This window comes from Dermochelys coriacea, chromosome 10, assembly GCF_009764565.3.
Source record: "Dermochelys coriacea isolate rDerCor1 chromosome 10, rDerCor1.pri.v4, whole genome shotgun sequence".
Classification (NCBI taxonomy): domain Eukaryota; kingdom Metazoa; phylum Chordata; order Testudines; family Dermochelyidae; genus Dermochelys; species Dermochelys coriacea.
This window is the reverse complement of record NC_050077.1, coordinates 3,280,421-3,300,057: the sequence shown is the minus strand read 5'-3', so window position 1 is coordinate 3,300,057 and position 19,637 is coordinate 3,280,421. Positions and strand designations below refer to the sequence as shown.

The 19,637-nt window shown below is 51.7% G+C and overlaps 1 protein-coding gene across 8 annotated transcripts in view; it reads right to left on the bottom strand.

The window, feature by feature from the left end:
- The window catches only part of LOC119862962 (hexosaminidase D-like), a 31,711-nt gene extending 12,074 nt beyond the window's left edge, over window positions 1-19,637 (bottom strand). The window contains exons 1-10 of one of the 8 annotated variants that reach the window (XM_043493774.1): window positions 19,487-19,637; window positions 17,517-17,634; window positions 8,740-8,903; window positions 7,083-7,173; window positions 6,700-6,796; window positions 5,645-5,882; window positions 4,869-4,978; window positions 3,470-3,557; window positions 1,810-1,974; window positions 179-362 (exon numbers count right to left, since the gene is read on the bottom strand). In XM_043493774.1, coding sequence (XP_043349709.1) covers window positions 179-362; window positions 1,810-1,974; window positions 3,470-3,557; window positions 4,869-4,978; window positions 5,645-5,882; window positions 6,700-6,796; window positions 7,083-7,098 — 898 coding nt within the window. In that variant the 5' untranslated portion in view covers window positions 7,099-7,173; window positions 8,740-8,903; window positions 17,517-17,634; window positions 19,487-19,637. Of the gene's footprint in view, window positions 1-178; window positions 363-1,809; window positions 1,975-3,469; window positions 3,558-4,868; window positions 4,979-5,644; window positions 5,883-6,699; window positions 6,797-7,082; window positions 7,518-7,543; window positions 7,563-8,739; window positions 8,904-17,516; window positions 17,635-19,486 lie in introns of those variants that run through there. The other 7 variants (XM_038420532.2, XM_038420534.2, XR_006274733.1 and 4 more) reach the window with 7 other exon arrangements.

Here is a 19,637-nt window from a genome sequence, read left to right as displayed (position 1 = left end):
GTCCCATCCCAGACTACATCGGGGTGGGGGGAGGCAGGGGGCATTACAGGTACCCTCCGGGCAGCTGCACCATGAGGGTGCAACTGGGATGCTGCTTCAGAGAGACATACGCAAGGGTCACCCTAGGGAATCCCCTACAACTAACTGCTCCTGGAGATGAGCACAAAGCCACCCTGACCTTGGATGGCTCCCATACTGATCTTCCTCAGCATGTCGTCCCACATGAGGACTTGGAGTCCCTTGTACTGGTTCACGATGAAGTTCACAACCTCCTTGATGTGATTCAGGTACATCTTCCCCACATCTCCATTGTTGTGGCTGATCCAGTTCTTGGAATCCATCCCTTCCCCTAGATGAAAGACCTGGATTTACCGGAAGGGAAACTATTGTTAAGATCAGAAGCTTAATAGCCTCTATAAACAGGCATAGAGTGAAGAGTGTGCAAGGTTTACGTCCTTCCTAAAGGGATTCACCCAGGGAGCAATGATGGGAAACGGCACCCTTGCACCAGACCCCTCCCCAGTGCAGCCCCACAATGATCAGGCCTCTCCTCAGTCCTAGTCAACAGCTACGTGCAGCAACTAGGCAAAGCAATCAGACAAGACGGACCCAAGTGCCAGCAACATGCGGATGATACACACAATTATACCAGTGTCACCAAGCTGGCCCAGCGTGAGCAGCTGGTTGAGCCTAACTCCAGACAGAGAGAGGTGATGACAGTGGAAGAGGAAAGCTCTCCGAAGAACTTGTAGGCACAGTTCCGTCTCCTCTGGGTGAAGGATCACCCCCCACATTGGAGCTCTCCCCGACAAGGCCAACGCTTGTCTGAGTAGACAGACCGACCTTTTTCGGGCCTGGATCGAGACTGTTTAACTAGCTCCCCAGGAGCGAAAGTGCACACTTCTGACTAGCCTTTGCTGATGTAAACACGGAAGAGCATGTACGTTTAAAAAAAAAAAAAAATTAACCCCCCTACCAGAATATCTAGACAGTCAAGAGTCAAGAAAGCATAGCTTACATTAGCTCTTCACTGGGGCAACCCTGGATGGCAAAAGTAGCCGGCTGGGTTGGAACACAGCTCAACTCTCCCCCACTAATCCCGAGTTCACACGCAGGCTGGGTCAACTCAGCCCTTCACCCCTGCAGGGTAGGCAAATGAGTTATAGGCACTTTACTGCTCATGGGACCTTTGCAGGATGCTTTGAAACACCAGGCCCCATCTGCTCTGCAGAGTCGTTGGAGAACCCAAGGGACACCGCTTAACATGCAAGAGTTTGTCCCCGTGTACTTTGGCCAAAAACGTCACCTCCTCCCAATCCAGTGTCGGGCACCAAAGAGCTGCTACCCTGCACCCCACAGGGGGCTAAATTTCACTGGTACTGTATGCAAAGTTGGAAATACTTTGGGGTCTGTAAACAGAAGCCAGATTGCTACAGGGCCTGCAATGAAGCCACTGAAAGCTATGCTCGGTGTGATGGAAGGTGCAGTAGCTCTGCAAGCCTCTTCTCCAGATGTTTTGTTCCTCTTCCCTTCCCTCTACCCAGAGGGGCTATCTTAAACTGCAGAGGACTTTGCACCTAGAATTGGGGTCTGTCTACTGTGTCCCTCCTTAGACCATTAGACAGTAAGCTTGTCAAGGCAGGGGCAGTCATTGTGTTAGTACAGCAGGGTCCCAATCTACAGCTGGGGCTACTGCAATACAAATCACACACACACACACACACACACACACCCCATAACGCCCAGAGCCAGCAGGAGGTAGAGTAGAGAGCATGGGACGCCTTCCACAGGAGCCTCCCCAGCACTTACCTCGTCGGCTCCGATGTGGATCCAGCTCGAGTGTCTGTGTTTGTCCATCACCTGCGACAGGATGCTCTTTAGCAGGGACAGAGTGTCTGGGACGTGGGGGTTGAGGCTGTTGGGGAAGCGCTCGACCTCCCGCAGGTATCGGTATTTGTCATGCTTCAGGATAAACTGTCACAAGGAAGTGTGTGAGCCCAACGTAGCACCAAACCACACCGTGCACAAACCAGCCCCACTGGACCCCAGGCAGATCACGCTGTGCTTTGGAAAGAGAGCGGTTTGACTGCAAGGGAAAGGCGTAACTGGGACGCAAGTCACGGGTCTGCTTTAAGGGGCTTTGTCCAGCTCAAGTCACGCTGCACAATGGGGACACGTGGGCCAATAAGAGGGGGACCCCCCTGTCCACATGCCCGGGGGGGTTGATCAGCACGGTCTGTGGGAGGTGTACCTGCTCCCTGTTGAATGCCCCGGGCTGAGCGCACCAGTTCAGAGTCCACAGGAGCCTCCACCAGGCTCACTGTCAAGACCCGTGCAAATACCAGTTGTTTATGAATGGTTGATGTGGCGGTGGAGCCAAGCTGGACCCATGGATGGCGTTCTTGCCAGCTCCCTCCTTGCCCCAAGGGGGCACAAGACAGAGGAAGCTGCCCCCTTGCATTGGAGGAAAGCCAGCATACAGCTACCTCCCAGTTTGGGGGCAGAGACCAACGTCAGCTTGTTGGGTTGAGGAGACTGAGGTGGCAGGGTGAGGAGAGAGACTGAGACACCTTCAGGAGAAGCAGATTCCTCACTCAGCAACAGACAGGGGAGCCAGACACTCGTGAGGGAAACCCAGCAGCCACAGAAACAGCCCCTGGCTCAGTGCCTAAGTGCAGCCAACGGGCATCGCATGGGAGACTGGAGCACTCGGTGTCTCACAGACCCTGGTCCTCACAGGAGGTCCCTCTGGTGTGACGCTGGCTTGAGTGGCTCTGTTGTACAAGTGGGTTCCTAGCCCCACAGGTAGGCATGGCGCTTCAGACTTAGAATGACACTTGGTCCCCGCGGTCAGGGAGACGTTTGCCTGTTCAGAGCCCCAAAAAAAACGATCTATATCTAGCGCCCTTTAAATGCTTTCAGTCAAGAAGGGCAATGGACTATCACCCTCCTCCCCCTGACAAAGGGAGAGTAAGCACCAGGAAAATCTGCGAGCACCGAGAACTCGCCTGGCTCCCTGAAAGACGGAGAGTTGCAAATGCCACAAACAAAACCCTGCAAGAACAATCCCAAGGAGAGTGCCCCCCTAAGCAGGTCCCATCACAGGCCTTCCCCACCCTCATCTACTGCTGAACAGATCTACATCCAGAGCCAAGCCACTCAGGGTGTGCAGTAATTGTTAAAGCCACACAGTAACACCTGGGTGAGCCTGGTTTAAGTTAGAAGAGAATGCAGCTTTTCTGGGGAGAGCTCCAGGGTGGGGCCTGGTCTGTGGACCATCAGGCCTGCCTGATGGGGAGAGAGATTCAGCTCTATGCAGTGTTCGGTACCAGCCATGTCAGCACCTGGATCCACCCCACTTCTGGGAGGCAGTTGAAGCCATCTGGATGGCAGCCATGCCTTTCACTCTCCGGGCCAGGAGCAGCTGCTCTCAGCCCGCCCCTACGGAATAGTCCAGATCAACGCCTACCTCCACGTGCCCAAAAGTCTGCACCAGGGGAACCACCTCCAGCTTACTGAGCGCTGCTAGCTGCTGGATCTTCTCGATGTCATCTTCACTGCAGGGCGACAGGGACAATCGGAGGTCAGAGGGCTTTGCGTTTTGCAGATGCTGGTTGGCAAACTCAGGCCGTTCGCAGACTCCCCAACACGCCGATGCCCGAGTGTTAAATCTGGCTCGGGGCACTGGCGGCGTTAAGGGCTGCGCGACAGACAGGAGGAGTCGGGTACTCCCTGTAGCAGAGCGATGACTCACCGCCGCGGCGCTTCCCGCTGGTCGTCTTGGGAATTAGCTCAACTCCAGCTCCGGAGCACCCTCTGCTGACTAGTGTCTCGCCGGCCTCAGGCCCCGTGTCCCTCCTGGACCCCAGTGCCCCATGTCTTGGGGTGCTGCCCCACCACCATGCCCTGACGCTCTGGGTCTCCCCTCCCAGGGGAACCCCCAACCCTCTAAGCCCACCTTGCCTCAGTGGCTACTGCCAGGCATCATCTAGCCCGCTTTCCCTGGGGGCACACTGCAGCGTCATGGCCACTCATCATTGGCAAGGGGGTTGGACCAGCTGCCTCTGCTTATCCCCGGGCTGCACCTCTGCAGCCCCAGTACCTTCACCAAGGCCTGCAGCCAGAGCCCACCAGGCTGGAGCTCCCAATTTCCTTTGCCCTTCCCCAGCACTGCTCCGCTCCGCTCCGCTCTGCTCTGCTCTGCTTCAGGTACCTTGCTCCCAGGCAGCTAGCTCTTCCCACTCCAGGGCTAGCATGAGACTCCTTCAGCTCCTGGCCCCCAGCCCTCTTATCAGGGCCAGCTGGGCCCTGATTGAGCTGGCCACACCTGTGGTCAGCCACTCCCTCAGCCGCTCTCACTCCTTTTATCCTAGCCGCAGCCCTCTCCAGGGCTGCTTTTAACCCGTTCTGCCAAAGCGGGGCAGCTGCCCCACTACACACCCACATTCAGAGCGCTGCATATTAGCTTAGGAAACCCGAGCACGTCCCCAGAGCAGCACAGTTACATTGGTGCAGCTCAGAGTCACTCCCTGCTCATTGCCTCACTGCTTTTCCATATGGAGAGAAACTGGGAATGCAAATTGGGACCCAAACACAGACACTGTAAGAACAGACACGGAGGCTGCTCTAATGGCGGGCACAGCCAGAGGGCTCAGAACTGCGGCAGGCAGCGGGCTCTTATTGAGGCCTGTTCCAGCAGGGCCATGCCCAGACTTGCAGACCCTCCGGCACTGGGTAGGTCACATTGTGTTGGCTAGGTATACAAAAGTACACAGCCAAATGCTTCCTCCTTTGTCACCTCCAGCCCCCTCACCCGCCGCCATGTGGAAAAGCGCTCCGATTCATTCGTGCCCATTGCAACATCTTACCTATAAGCGTATGGAGACTTGAGGGTTTCAAGCTCACCCTTAAAGGGAAACATGTCTTCGTACTCGACCAGGATTCCATTTGCACCAAGTTTGGAGAGAAGTGGGAACACCTGCAAGGAGAGCAAATGCCCAAGGCAATGAGCCGACCTGCTGAGGCTGGAGAGCATAGCGGGGGTCGGGGGGGAACGGAAAGCTCGCCAATCAGTCTCCTGGCCAGAGACCACAGGTCAGACTGAGCCTGGGTGTCTATGGGTGCAATTCCCCTGGCTTCCATGAAGCTGGGCTAAGTAGCACCAGAAGAGCCCATGGCCTTGCCTGGCTAGAAACCCACCTCAGCAGGGCTCGATGCCAGGCTGCATGGGTTCCAGGCAAGCACAAGGGCAGCAAAAGGAGTCAGCCACCCAGAGCTCCCGGGCTACCACGGGTCTCTCTCACTCTGAACTGCGGCCACAGAGATTCTGTAACATCCCTCTGAGGGGGGAGAGTGAGATCCCTGGCCAGTGGGCAACATCCCATGCTCACACAGTTCCGAAGCCAGCTCTTCCCGTCCCTTGCCCCCTGCTCTGCTTAGCCACCACGAAGCAGAGAGAGGCTCACGCAACCAGGGCAGGAAGGTGCCCCGTGCTCTCTGCGAGCACTGGAAGCCAGTGGCTGAACTCTGGCGCCCACAGGACCTGCTCATAACAAGTGGGATGTCCCCCACCTGCAGCCCAGCAGGACAGGGACGGGGCAGGAGAGAGGGGACAAGTGTCATCCCAGAACCCTCTGCTGCTCACCTGCTCCAAGTAGGAGACCTTGGGCGCGGCTCCTTTCAGGTCCAGGTGGACAAGCCTCATCTCCGTGGTGCTGAAGTCCTTGGAGAGCTGCTTTTTGGTGTCTTCCTTTGGACGTATTATCTTCACCGCCGAGAGCTCCAAGGCCTGGCTGTGCGGGTTGGCCTCCTCCTTTTCCTCTCCAGCCTTTCCCCAAAAGTCATTGTCCTTGCTGATGTGCTTGTGCAGATCCAAGGTAACACTGCGCATGCAGAACAGAGCCGCTGGAAACTTTCAGCGTCCCGACGCACCGGCTCCCTTGTGGGCAGATTCAGCAGAGTGGCCCCAGATACCGACTTCCCCTCCCAGCCCCCAGGGGCTCTGCCAGGAGAGAAGGTGTTGGGGAAAGCCCAACAGCATCTGCTCTGGAGACGGGCAGGGACATCAGCCTCCAGGGCTGTGAGCGCAGCTTCCACCTGCTCCTGGAGTCACATAGTTCCCCTTGCTTACGCCAAAGGGGGTTTGCCCTGCTCCAGCCCCACCGCCCCCAAGAACAGCTGCTGGCCCTGGAGGGTATCTGAGCTGAACAGTCCAATCTACTGCCCTGCGGTTGTGCCCTCCAGCGTGTGCTCTGCAGGAGAGTCTCATGGAGGCCACCTGGGAATGGGTCACAGTCTCCAGTGCCTGCTGTCGCTGGCAGACTGGGACGTTGGCTGGGGAAGATGCAGCTCTCTGTCACAGGGACCCTCCTCCCCATCTACAGGTCTGTACGCTCTAGGGAGAGCTGGCCCAGCAATGGGAACCCAGGACACTCCAGCACCCAGTGAGAGATGCCGGGGAGCAGCAGCAAGATCCCAGTCCCCACCATTTGGTTACAAATCCAGAGGCATGTGGCAGGCTCAGCTGGCCATGCCAGTGCAGAGCTCGAGAGAGACGGGGGGGTGAGGGCATACGGACGCTAGCTCAGCTAAGGAGCTGCCTTGGGGCCGGACAGACAGAACTCAGCTCCGAGCACCAGGGGACTGGCCCCAGCACTACCCCGGGCTCCGTGGGCAGCCTGCTGCAGACAAGTGTCTTACCTGTCTCGGAAGATAAATTTGATACCCGCTAAAGCCACGATCAAGAGCACGGTGAGGCGCAAGAGGTTCAGCTTCTGGTTCCGTGGGAAGGCCATGTCTGCAAGGCAAAGGGGGGACGGAGGCGCTGCAGAGCAGGATGTGGAGCAGGCAGCTGACAAACGCTGATAAAACCTCCACCTGGGGCCAGGACCTGCCTTTCACACCCAGGGGAGGAGGCAGAGCTCAGGCCACAGAAGCCAACACACAGCTGCGAAGTGGTGCTGCGAGCAAGCAGGACAGAAGCGTGTCCAACTGAACAGACCCTAACCACTGACTCACGGGGTTACTCCAGGGGTGGGATGGAAGAGACGCCCAGATACAAGCTATACGCACTAGAGAGACACCTTCACAAGGGACCATGCTGGCTGGCCGGCTCCTGCCTGGCAAGGCTACCTCAGCCGATGTCCGGACATCCCAAGTGTGGTTCTGCTCCACCTGAGCAATGCGGAGGGAGGACGGCCTTATGGTTAGGGCACCGGCCTGGGACTCAGGAGAGCTGGGTTCCATTCCCAGCTCGGGCGTGTTGGATCAGCTCTCCGAGCCTCAGTTCCCACTCTGGAAACTGGGGAGAATAATCCCCCCCCATCTCTTGCGCTCAGGCCCATGTGACATGAGCTGGGACCTGGGTAGTCACTTCATCCCTCCACACGCCATTCCCCTGCTCATCTTTGTGGCTGTTGTCAGCAAACTCTGGAGCAGGGACAGTCTCTCACCACGTGACTACAGAGCAGCCTGCACAACGGGGTGGGGACTCCAGGTGCTATTGCAAGGCAAGAAAGTCCAAGCCTTGCCCACAAGAGCTCACCGACTGCCAGCAACACCCTCCCCAGCCTGCCCAGGGGTGGTGGTGTCTGAGCTGGGTTGCCAGCTCCTTCAGGCAGGGACCTGGCTCTGTTCTGAGATAGTGCCCGTGTCTTGTCCGCGGTGCAAAGCAAACATTTGAGGCCAACGTTCCCGGCTGTTACTCAGCAATGGCCCTGAAACACTGTGGAGGAGATGGGTCCCCCTAGAGGGGCAGCTGAGGGGCAGGCGAGGTCCAAAACCATGCAGTCATTAAACTAGTACTATTGGGGTGCAAAGCAGAGTCCAGGCAAACAGAATGGTACCACCGCTGACCCGAGGGGTCGCAACCTAAATTAGGCAAGGACTTGACCCGAGTGACAAGTGGGTGGGGAAGCAGTGAGATAACTGCAGATGCTGGGAGTTGAATGCTGTTTGGGCGGGGGGGGGGGGCTCAAGGCAATGTTTCCTAGTGGGTAGAGCTCTGGCCTGCTGGGTGACCTTGGACAAGTTACGTCCCAGCCTTGTGCCTCAGTTTCCCCATCTGTACAGCAGGGATAAGGATTTTGGGAAGCAGGCTGAGGTCTGTGGATGAAGTGTGCGATAAACAAGAGCTAGGTTATGCTCTTATAATATCATTATTGGGGTGGAGGGAGCAAAGCACCTGCTGCTGAGAGCAGATCAGAGAAGCAGTTTCATTTTGCATCCCAGCTGTACAGGACACACCAGGGACAGAACACCAGGTTCTCTGGTGCTCCTGGGTTTAACCCAGACACATGGCATTGTTAGAGGAGAGTGCTAGTTAGCAGAAGATTTATTGCAAACCACAAAACCGGGGGGGCCAATCTGGGGCTCCGGAGCCACATGCGGCTCTTCAGAAATTAATATGCGGCTCCTTGTCTAGGCACCGACTCTGGGGCTGGAGCTACAGGCGCCAACTTTCCAATGTGCCGGGGGGAAGGGCTCACTGCTCAACCCCTGGCTCTGCCACAGGCCCTGCCCCCACTCCACCCCTTCCTGCCCCCTCCCCCGAGCCTGCCATGCCCTGGCTTCTCCCCCGCAGAGCCTCCTGCACACCATGAAACAGCTGATTGGGAGGTGTGGGGAGCTGAAGGGGGGCTGCTGATGTATTACTGGGGCTCTTTGGCAATGTACATTGGTAAATTCTGGCTCCTTCTCAGGCTCAAGTTGGCCACCCTTGCACAAGGCGATGGATTTTACCTGGATGTCACAGGTGGCAACTGGTAGGAAAAGCTGTGTCTGAGCTTGGGGGAGGCCAACAGCGCCAGGGCAGGTTTAAAAAGCAGCCATCCTGGCGTGGGGAGCACACTTCACTGGATTAACCTGTCCAGGGACCGAGGGAGCCAGCGTGAGGGAGAACGTCCCTGCACCAGGGGAAGAGAGGCCAGTTAGAAAACACAAGCAAAGGTTGTCAGACACACCAGACACTTGAACAGCGCCAAACGAGGCTGGGACTGGAGACAGGGAAAGGCGTGCGGAGAAGTTTAGCTCCGGCCACAGAGGAGGAAACAAGATGACCACAAAACAGCAGCAAAGAGCAGACAACCTGCCTTCACTGGCACATCTGTTATTTCAGACCCCTCGCCCCAGTTCAGATTTCCCCCTTTTACAAGCTAAGGGACCAACTGTGCAGTCCTGTACTCATGGAGCAGCCTTAATGATTTCACCCTGACCAATCGCCGGAGGAAAGCTTCACCGGATCAGGCCAGAAATAATCCCACTTGTATTAATCTCTCCTTGTACGAGAGCTCGCTCATTGTACTTGGCAGTTTTTCATAAATCCCTTATCCTGCCTTGCTTCCAGGCAGGCTGTGCTGTTCTGCTAGCCCCAGAAACAGACCAGACAGACTGCCTTTGCTCTCGTGGTGGCCCAGTGCGGCTTTGTGGCTACGTTTCTTTATGCAGAGGGTGTGTCAATTCTTTCTGCTTTGATAAAAACCTCAGCTTGTCCCCAATATGAAACCAACCTTTGAGCAGGAACTGTGTGTATTGTGCCACTTCCAGGCGTAGCACCCAGAATTGGCTTTCTGAATTGCTGAAGCCATGCCCCATACAAGGAAGGAGCACCTCTTCATTGCAAGTGGACGCTGCTGTGGATTAGCACTGTGCAGACAGGGATTTGTAACATGTACAACACACGCCAAGAGAAACGGCTCTCTGCTCTAGGTCTGCGTGCACGACACGATGGGGCACACAGTGTAAAACCCAGACGGGGATTCAGAGGAAACAGCCCCTCACTGTGTATTTCTTTCTAGGTGTGTGACAAGAGATGAGCTACAAGATGTACCAGGAACCTGCAGGACGCTCAGCTCAATAAACCCAAGTCTGTGGCGAAGCAGTTAGGGTTGCTACATACAATGTGCCCAGCACAGACAAACAACTGCACTGGGTTTCACACTGGGGGGGTGTGCTCCCCTAGGGAGCAATGAGGTTATCAGGGGGGTGCAGGATGGGATGCGGGCTGGCCACCGTGCAGGGACGCCTCCCCCGAGCCCACCCCCAGATCAGAGTGCACCTGGCATGGGCACCCAACACCCTGCCCTCTGCTGGGAAGCCACCCCATCTAAGGCCTACGGCCTAACAGGAAACACGCCTCCCTGACTCAGCCTCTGCTTGGAGGGTGTTTAAACAAGCTGGCCCAGCCCTGGAACTGAGCCATGCCGGCCATGTTCCATGCCATGCCAGCCATGCGCTGCTGGGGCCCTCCCAGCCTGCACCCCCAACACCGACTCCAGGGCCGTGTTATAAAATACGCTCCCCAGCAACTAGGGCAGGTGAGTGTGTTTGCACCTGCACATCCCCCAAATTAATACCACCACCTGGACATGCGGCCAGATTCTCAAAGGTATTTAGGCTCCTACAGATGCAGCTAGCGCCCTACTGGGATTTTCAAAAATACCTATTTGCATCTTTAGGGGCCTAAATACCTTTGAGAAACTGGCCTATAGAGAACAGACAGGAGAGTGATCAGAAACGCTTCCTTTGTTTAATCGATCAGTTTAAAATGCAAAAGCAGTTTCAAGAAGCCTTTTTCTTATGTATGCAGCACATTTAAGGAAGTTTCATTTAACTAATAAAGACAATATAAAAATGCTGTTGTTGTATATTTGTAATTTAATTTTGGTTACCATCCTAAGGCATCTTAACATAAATCCCAAATAAAAACAAACACCCCAATCCAGCAAAATAAGAAATGCATCATTTGTCATTTTCTAACAGACTAAAAAAACAAAACAAAACACAGAAGTTAAAAATCTGAATAAGTGTACGCTGAGCTATAGAATAGCTTAAATAATTGTGTACAGATAGTGCCGTGGATTTCAACCTTTGGTCTGCGGGTCCCTGAGGCTCCACAGGCTCTGCTGCCATTTGAAATTTTTTAGGGGTCCGCAAATGAAAAAAAAAAAGAGGTTGAAAACCACTGAGAGCATTTGCCTAGTTACCAAAAAGAACCACTTTTAGTGTAAAGACTATATTTGGTTGCAAGTCAATGTTTTAACTTTTATACCAATCACTAAGAATTAATTTTTCTTTAGGAAAGTAACTAAAGTACAAACGCAAAACAAGATTAAATTCAATTATTTAAAAAAAAATAAAAATCAAGGTTTCTGGCTTGCTAATTTCAGTCATGATTAAAGTCAGTGACTGAAATAATTTTGATTTAAATCACTCCACTCTACCCCATCCTCTGTGTGTTCCCCTGACCCCACAACAATCCCAAGATCCTTCTCAAAATTGTTCTCTTCAGTCTTAAAAATCCTCCTGGATTTGCCCCAATCCCACCCCACCCTGCTCATGAAACAGCAGTCTCCTGGCTGCTCCTCATGTAACCATACTGCTCTTGGTAACTAACAAATTTATTTGAGCATAAGCTTTCGTGAGCTACAGCTCACTTCATCGGATGCATCCGATGAAGTGAGCTGTAGCTCACGAAAGCTTATGCTCAAATAAATTTGTTAGTCTCTAAGGTGCCACAAGTACTCCTTTTCTTTTTGCATATACAGACTAACACGGCTGCTACTCTGAAACCTGCTCTTGGTAAGAGAGTCTTCTCAAGTCCAACTCCTGACCTTCTCTTTTCTTCCCCATTTCTGTCTGGGTTCTTGTACAGAAGCCGTTGCTACAGCATGCAAGCACTTACCAAAATTCAGTATTACAGGACGTGCTCACTCCTTTTCTCCAGTCACAAGGAAACAGGCTTCTCTTTGTTATTCATCTCTCTTTTTCCTCCTCTCCCTCTATGAACTGTTCTTTAACTTAGGGCCTTACCTGCAGAGATGCAAATCACTTGCCTGCAACCTTCCTCAAAAAAAAAAAAAAAAAAAAAAAAAAAAAAAAAAAAAAAAAAAACCAAAGGGAGATGGACACTCAGCGTGGGGCCCTTAGAGCTATTTCACTCTAGAGCACTTGGAGATACAGGTTGCAGGAGCCACAAGAGAAACTGGAACTGGGTTGTGCTGGGTTAAGTCAACAACAGTCTTATCAATAAGGGAGGACACGGTAAAAGCCTTTGTAGCCATTATTGCCTCAGCTGCCCAAATCCCTTCCCTTCTCAGATCAGAGACATGGCAAAGAAAACAGCCCAGCTGAGAGAAGAAAGAAATCTATGTGATAAACGGCTGGGCTGGGTCTACAGTAGGATATTTAGGAGCCGTGGAGCTGCTCCCAATGAAGTGGCTGTAGGGCGAAAAGAACTCGCGTGTTTTTATCCCTATTACTTAATAGAACTTAGTAGTTCTAGTGCCTAGAAGCCCCGGAGGGGGTCAGAGCCCCATTGTGCTAGGCTCTCCATTTAGGGTGAGACAGTCCCTGTCCCAAAGAGCTCAAAGATCCATCAGATCAGACAAATGGGAGGGCGGGGAAATAGTACCATGGAGAGCGTCACGGAGCTGGGAACAGGTTGCTCTGTACATCAGGCCAAATCCTTTCATCCTTACGCAGGCAAAGTTCCCGTTCAGCTCAGCGGGATGAAGGGCTGCAGGTCCAGTCACAAACAGACCAACATTCAACAGGAGCTGTGGTTCCTCAGCACAGCACGATTAGCCTGCAGCTCATTCACCCCTCTAATGACATCTGTCCTGATCCATGAGTGCCACCACACTGCTGGGCCTGGCATAGACAGGGTCCTAGACAACATGCTCACCACTTAGGCTTTTACACTGTGCTCGTCACCACAGTATACAGGTGCCCATTAACAGCCTAGTCACTAGCCTCAAGCTGTCCTGAGCCAAGAGATTTATTGGCCGCTGCTCTCCAGTTCTTGGAACAGCGGCTCTCTCTGGGCGGGAAGGGCAGTGATGCCAATGAACCCCAATGGGTACCACTTTCCTCTCATGCAGCCACCTGCTCTTGGGGATACCATGCTTAGCTGCTTGTCTCCTTGCTAGTGCTGCAGGAAAGAGATAGGAAAGAGGTTAGAGCGCCCAGCTGGCTGAGGACATGGCTATTCCTGGGTGCCCCTGGAAAGTTACCAAGTTAATTGGCTGTTTGGGGAGCTAGTCGGCACAGCTACAGTCTGCAGAACCATCTCCATCGAGATGAGGGGAGGCAGGTTGGAAGGAGGAAAGAGATTCTTCCTGGATTGATTTCCCTGGCACAAGGGTGGAGCTTAATCCATCTCTAGTACCTCTCAGCAGGAAGGTCTCTCACACTCTGTACAGACAGCCCTGACCAGGATTTCAGAGGAAACTACCGACAGGAAGCATTTGCCTTGGAAAAGTCCTGAGGTCTGTTAAGTGTTAACGCTTCTGCTAGTCAAGTGCTGTGCTAATGGCAACAGGAATAGTGATTGCTAGGTCCACATCCTGCAGTGGGAACAACGGGCCTGGGGATAGACGTTGTGGCTGAGCTAAAATATTGCCCTGGGAAAGTTAAAAAAGAAACAGAGACTTCTTTGCTGAAATCTGTCACCATTCCTATTCAGAGGAGCTCGTTTTGTCCAGTTGCTGTTTCCACGTGATAATAGTGCTCAACTGGTAGCGTTGGCCTAGACACACAGGAAGCATGTGTAATTCTGAAGGCTCAAAGCATGGAAGATGGTTCTAGCCAGCGTGCAGATCAGTTGCTTTATTTCTTAAAGAAGCAAAAACAAAAATCATCTACCCATCCATAGCTATTGACTGTACCTGCTATTATTATGAGCACCTCTAAACAGGACTCACCGAAAGAAAGTGAAGAAAATATTGTTGTCGATTTTTGTCCATTTGTTTACTTTGTGCAGCAGGCAGCCCTGTGCCTATACGCAGCCCTGCTGGCAGTGCATGCCCCTCCAAATCCTGCCAGTGTTTATCAGGAACACTGGAAGTGAAAGCGAATGGGCAGCAAGCAGAAAACAGCAGCGTGCATAGAGACTCTGGGAAGAGGGATGGACCTCACCACGTTTGGTCATGTTACCTTCTTGAAAAGGCAAGGGGGGGGGGGAAGAAAGAAATGGAGAGCATGGGTGGAGAAAAGACCTTCACTCTTAATTTTAAAAATAAATAAATAAAAGTCCAATATATGTTATAGAAATGGATCCCGATCAGAAAACAGAAAATTTAACTGACATTTAAAAGATGCCAGGTTGACAGCATCCCTTTCAGTAACAGTGTAAAATATTTAAATAAGGGAGGGGTGCCAGTAAGTTTTACAAGCTACAAAGTGAAAACTAATGCAGGAACCCCACTGCAGTTTCAGAAAATTAACCCTTTGATCTCACAGGCCAGTAGGACAACAGCAGTAGAAATTTTCCTGCTAGATATAAAGTCTGTCTGTAGTGTTCTAGGTCCCAGGATATTAGCAGTATTGCCAACCCCAAATGTTCAAAAGTCATGAGTCAGGCTTACCAAAAATCAGGAGATTGGTTTTAAAGTCATGAGATTGTGTAAAAATAATAGATTCGGGGTTCTTTTTATTTGCCTTCCACTTTTTGAGGTGTCTTCCACTTTAGGGTGCACTGGGGTCACATTTTGAAGCTTACTTTTTCTTTAAGAATGAAGGCTGAAACTACCACATTTCCACTTGACTCCAGGAGCTGGGGCTTTAAGGAAAACAATATTTATCATGAGACTCATGACAAAATCATGAGAATTGGCAACACTGTTAACAGACAAGGTGGGTGAGGTAATATCTTCTACTGAATCAACTTCTGTTGGTGAGAGACAAGCTTTTGAGATTACCACACAGGTCTAGGAAACAGAGGGTCACAGCTAACTACAAAGTGGAACAGATTATTTAGCATAAGTAAGGCTGTGAGTCTGTCATGGATTCTGTGACTTTCCAGGACCTCCGTGACTTCTGCAGTGGTCGGTGCGGCTGGCCCGGGGGCCACCTGAGCAGCTCATGCACCAGCACCGCATCTGCCCCAGCACCAGCAGGGGTCCTGGGCCGCTGGCCCCCCCTCCCCCTGAGCACCCGCAGTGCCCCCCCAAGATTTAGTCAGGGGTATATAGTACAAGTCATGGACAGGTCACGGGCTGTGTGACCAATCCATGACTTTTACTAAAAATACTGGTGATTAAAACATAGCTTTAAGCATAAGTAGTTAACACATAGTTCAAAGGACCGTTCAAGATGAATGGTTTCAGAGTAGCAGCCATGTTAGTCTGTATTCACAAAAAGAAAAGGAGTACTTGTGTCATCTCAGAGACTAAAAAATTTCAAGATGAAGTGGCCCATTAACATCCCTCCAGTCAGATCTGAAGAAGAGCTCTGTGTAATCTCAAAATCTTGTCTCTCAGACTTTCACCAACAGAAGCTGGCCCAGTAAAAGATATCATCTCACCTATCTTGTCTCTCAGATATCAAGTACGTTAGCAGGAAGTCTAGGGCCCTGATCTAAACAGATATAATTAGACATCAAGGCTCTTCATCTGATCAAGTCCTCATCCAGACATTAGAAATTTTTCCAGGGATCCCTGGTCACAGTATTTTTCTGCAAGCTACACAAACTCCCTTGTGAGAAGCCAGGTTGGTTACAATTAAAAAAAAAAGCAAACACAAAGTTAAGTTAATTCCTCTCATAGCCATGCACCCACTGCTCTTATTTAATCCGTCTCTTATGGTAGTGCCAAGAGGCCCCAACCGAGATTGGGTCTCTGCTAGGCACTGCACATACACATAGTGAGTCCCTTCCCCACACAGCTTACAGCAGAGAAAAGATGAGGGTGGGAGGCGAAAGAAGCAGAGAAAGAATAAGTGATTTACCCAGGAGACACAGCAGATGAGTGGCAGAGGAGGGACTAGACCATGCTGCAAAGCTCAAAACCAGCGCCCCATCCCCTAGAGACCACCCTACCCCTCAGGCCTCTTTGTTTTCCTCCACAGTCAAGACTACTACCAGGAAGGATTCTTGTGTTGTATAACGAATGTGCTCTACCGGTGGTAATTCACGCTCAGACCACAAACAGAATCGTACCACATGAAACACATCAAGTGAAAATAAAAGAAACGCCCAAAAAACTAAAATGGAAATGAACTAACACAGACAGGGTGCAGATCATTCTGAAGCACTGAGAAACAGACTTCACCTGACTTCAGAAAGTCCATAAATATGTACCATGCTAGTCACACCGTCATGGGACCACCATGCCTCACCAGAACAGCTATAAATATTGAGACAGGTGATATCAGATCATTGAGATTTGGCTTTCATTTTATTTGGTTTTAAATTTTGTTTTTAATTTTACTGAAAAATAATTTGCTTGGATTTGAACTTTCATCTCCATCTGCAGCCATGCTATGGTAGATAGACATTAGGGTAGGGTAATGGGGCCATATAAGTACCTAAGTTAGGGCGAGCAATGGAGACTCTCAAAACAGATCAGCTTGTCGGTTTTCATTTTGCCTTTCAGTCAGCTTGGACAGAGAGCTTAAATGGTAACACGCATCTTTGCAACTGCACCCCAGTTCCTGCACCAAGCACGAGGACAGAGAATCAGACCTTTAAGCCCACCAGTACCTGGTCGGGATGCTTAACTTGAATTAAAAAGACAAGCGAGAGAAATACTTCACCCATCTTTAGCACCTTCCAAATGCGACTGCGGAAGTGCTTTATATACATTAAAGGGCACTGGCAACTTAAATGTGGCCCAGCATTTCAACAGCCTTCTCCGTCCAATAGAAACGTTTCCACAATTTTAAAACATTCCACTGAAAACTGCTATTTACAATCACTCGGCCACATGCAACTGAACCTGCTCAGCAGAAGGGAAACTGGGTTTTATTGTCCTAGCAGAGACACACAAAGAAGCAGCAATGAGCTTAAACACCAAAAAATCAATGTTTTTATTTTTCACTTCCAACTATCAAAAGTGTTATTAGTAACACAGGGAAAGAAATTCATTTCCAGGAGCAAGTCAGTCAACGTTGTCCCCGTCTCTTTCACTAGGCATGAGAACACCATGGGGCTACACTACACTATGCATTATGTTTATTAAAGGGACATGGTCTGCTCACAGAAGTTCTTTTAATTGAGTGCTAGACATACTATTGAGGCCAAATCCTCAGAGTTCAAGAACAAGCCCCAGGGCCTCTAAAGATAGAAGGTCAGACTAGCTTTAAGGTTCACCCTTCTCAAATTTGAGAGCTAAATTCTAAAACAGCCTAAAAAGTACACAGCACTTCCAGCCACTCCAGTTTTACACATTAGTTTAAATGTTGTTTTTTGGAAACAATACAACAAAGCTGCAGGATAGAGGAGATGGCGAGAGTTTAAATGTAGAAAATTAATTACACCCAAGAAAATAATAAACTGAGCTTCTAATTTTGTTTTTGTACAAGTGTCTAGGCATAGCAAGCTGTGCTCTGGACAGATACCATGGCTTTACACATAGCTAGATACATGGCTTGCTATCCAGCCTGGGGTAATTGTCTGAGATGGCAGTAAATGATGCATTAATCCTTCCTCCCCAATTCAACCCCCCCTGCTGCTGCAAACAGAAAAGAGTGTGTTTTATAATTTCCTTTTGGGGAGCTTGGATTTATATACAACTACCTACCTTTCTAGCTCAGATGAGAGGAACCCTGAAAAACACAGTGGAGTGAGACAAGGGCTGCCTGGATCATCAGTGTTCTGGCCCTGCCACCCAGGATTCGGTGTAGCCAGAGGAGGGTGCCCTGCACAGAAGAAAAGCAGCAGGAGACAGATGGATTTGAAAATGCAGCTTCTCCAGAAAGCACTCTGGACTCAGAGAATGACCATTTTGTTCTTAAAAAGAAAAGGAGTACTTGTGGCACCTTAGAGACTAACAAATTTATTAGAGCATAAGCTTTCGTGAGCTACAGCTCACTTCTTGTGAATTATGCTGCCTCATACAGCAGCACATCCATTTGAGAGGTCTGTCTGCAGTTCCATTTTAAATACATTCTTCAACTGTTATTGGCATGTACAATTCTTCTCCTGCAAGTGTGAGAGTATGTGAAACCACACATCCCCACATCCACACTCCCATAGAATCTAATAAATGTCACCTTAGCAGAGGCAGACAGTACAGGCCCAGAGGGGCCCCATCCCTGCAATGAACTGCAATCTAGCCAAAGTGGTTTTGCATTCAGCTGGAAGCAGCCTCACAAGGTCAAGGTACACTGGCACCATAATTGAGTTTAATAATTAAAAGACCTGAGAGAGCTCCCTCCTGCCAGCTTGCACCTCCATAATTTGTCAATGGGGACGAACCCTCCGTCAGCAGAGGCAGACGCCAGCAGCCCAGCCCTGGGTGGAGATCAGGCATGGGGGGGATGCTGGGTGCCAGGTTTGATCAGTTATAGAATTAATAATTTTATTAAGATAAAAGATAACAAGTAAAAATTCTTGTGCTAAGTGCTCAGACGCCATGGTGATGGTGGCAGGATGAAGATACAGACAGATCATTATCAGCCCGTCTGATGTGCTGATTTTAACAGCAGCTGGTTAACTGGATGATGAAAGCCAGACAAATAAAATACCCTTGTATCGTTCAATAAGTCACAGGCACCATCCTCTGGCATCTGCAGGGTTCAAGGTGCACATTGATCCATCTGACTATCTGGAATTCCCAGTCCCCCAAGGCTGAGGCAGAAAAGCCCTAAACCTGGCCCATTCCCTGCCAGCGCAGGACAGCGCCCTATGGAACAACACCTGCAAGAGCAGAGAAACCTACTGCTCTTACAGGGGCAAGGGGAAGAGATTGAAGGTGTCTAGGCATGGTTGTCTCACTTTCTGATCTCTCTGGAACCAGCAGCAGTGTCTCGCAAGCTCCCCCCACCCTGCCCCTGGGGCCAAGGCACTTTCTGGAGACTTGTACAGACCTCCTAGCAACCTCTCCCCCAATGGATGCCCATGCTCCTTCTTACCAGCCCCAACACTCACAAATTATGCCAGTGCCCCTGCCTGGTACCCCCATGCCCCTCTGCCCAGCATCCCCCTGCCCACTGCTCAGTGTCCTATCTCTTCCCCCAGTACCCCCTGCCCAGTACTCAGTGTCCCATTACTCCCCCCAGTGCCCATCCCTCCCTGGTGTCCCCCTGCCCAGTACCCCCCTAGTGCCCCATCCCCCTGCATAGTGCCGCCTACCAGGTACCCCATCCATCCCTCTGCACAGTGCACCACCTCCCCAGTGCCCCCCATTTCTCCATCTCTGCCAGTGCCCCCCCCAGTGCCCCATCTCCATCTCCTCCAGCACCCCCCCATGCCCTATTCCCCCAGTGACCTCTGCCCATTGCCCCATCTCCTCCCCCGGACCCTTGCCCCCCTGCCTGATATTCCCCCAATGCCCCACCCCTCTGCCCCCAGCCCCATCTCCCCAGTACCCCATCCCCCCCAGTAGCCCCTGCCCCATCTCCCCTCCAGGTCCTTGCCCCCTGCCCGGTACCCCCCAGAGCCCCATCTCCCCAGGGCCTCATCCCCCCAGGTAGCCCCTGCCCCATCGCCCCATCTCCCCTCCGGGCCCTGGTCGGCGCCGGGTCCTGCCCTCATGCAACCCGCCCCTACCGTGCAGGTGCAGGGGGCGGCCTGGCCGGGGGGAGCTGCGGGCTCGGCGCCCAGCTAGAGCCGCAGCAAAGCCCCGCCCGGAGCTGGTGCAGGAAACGAGCGGGGCTCTCAGCCCCGGCTCCGGCACCAGCCTGCAGCGGAGCCTCCCCCG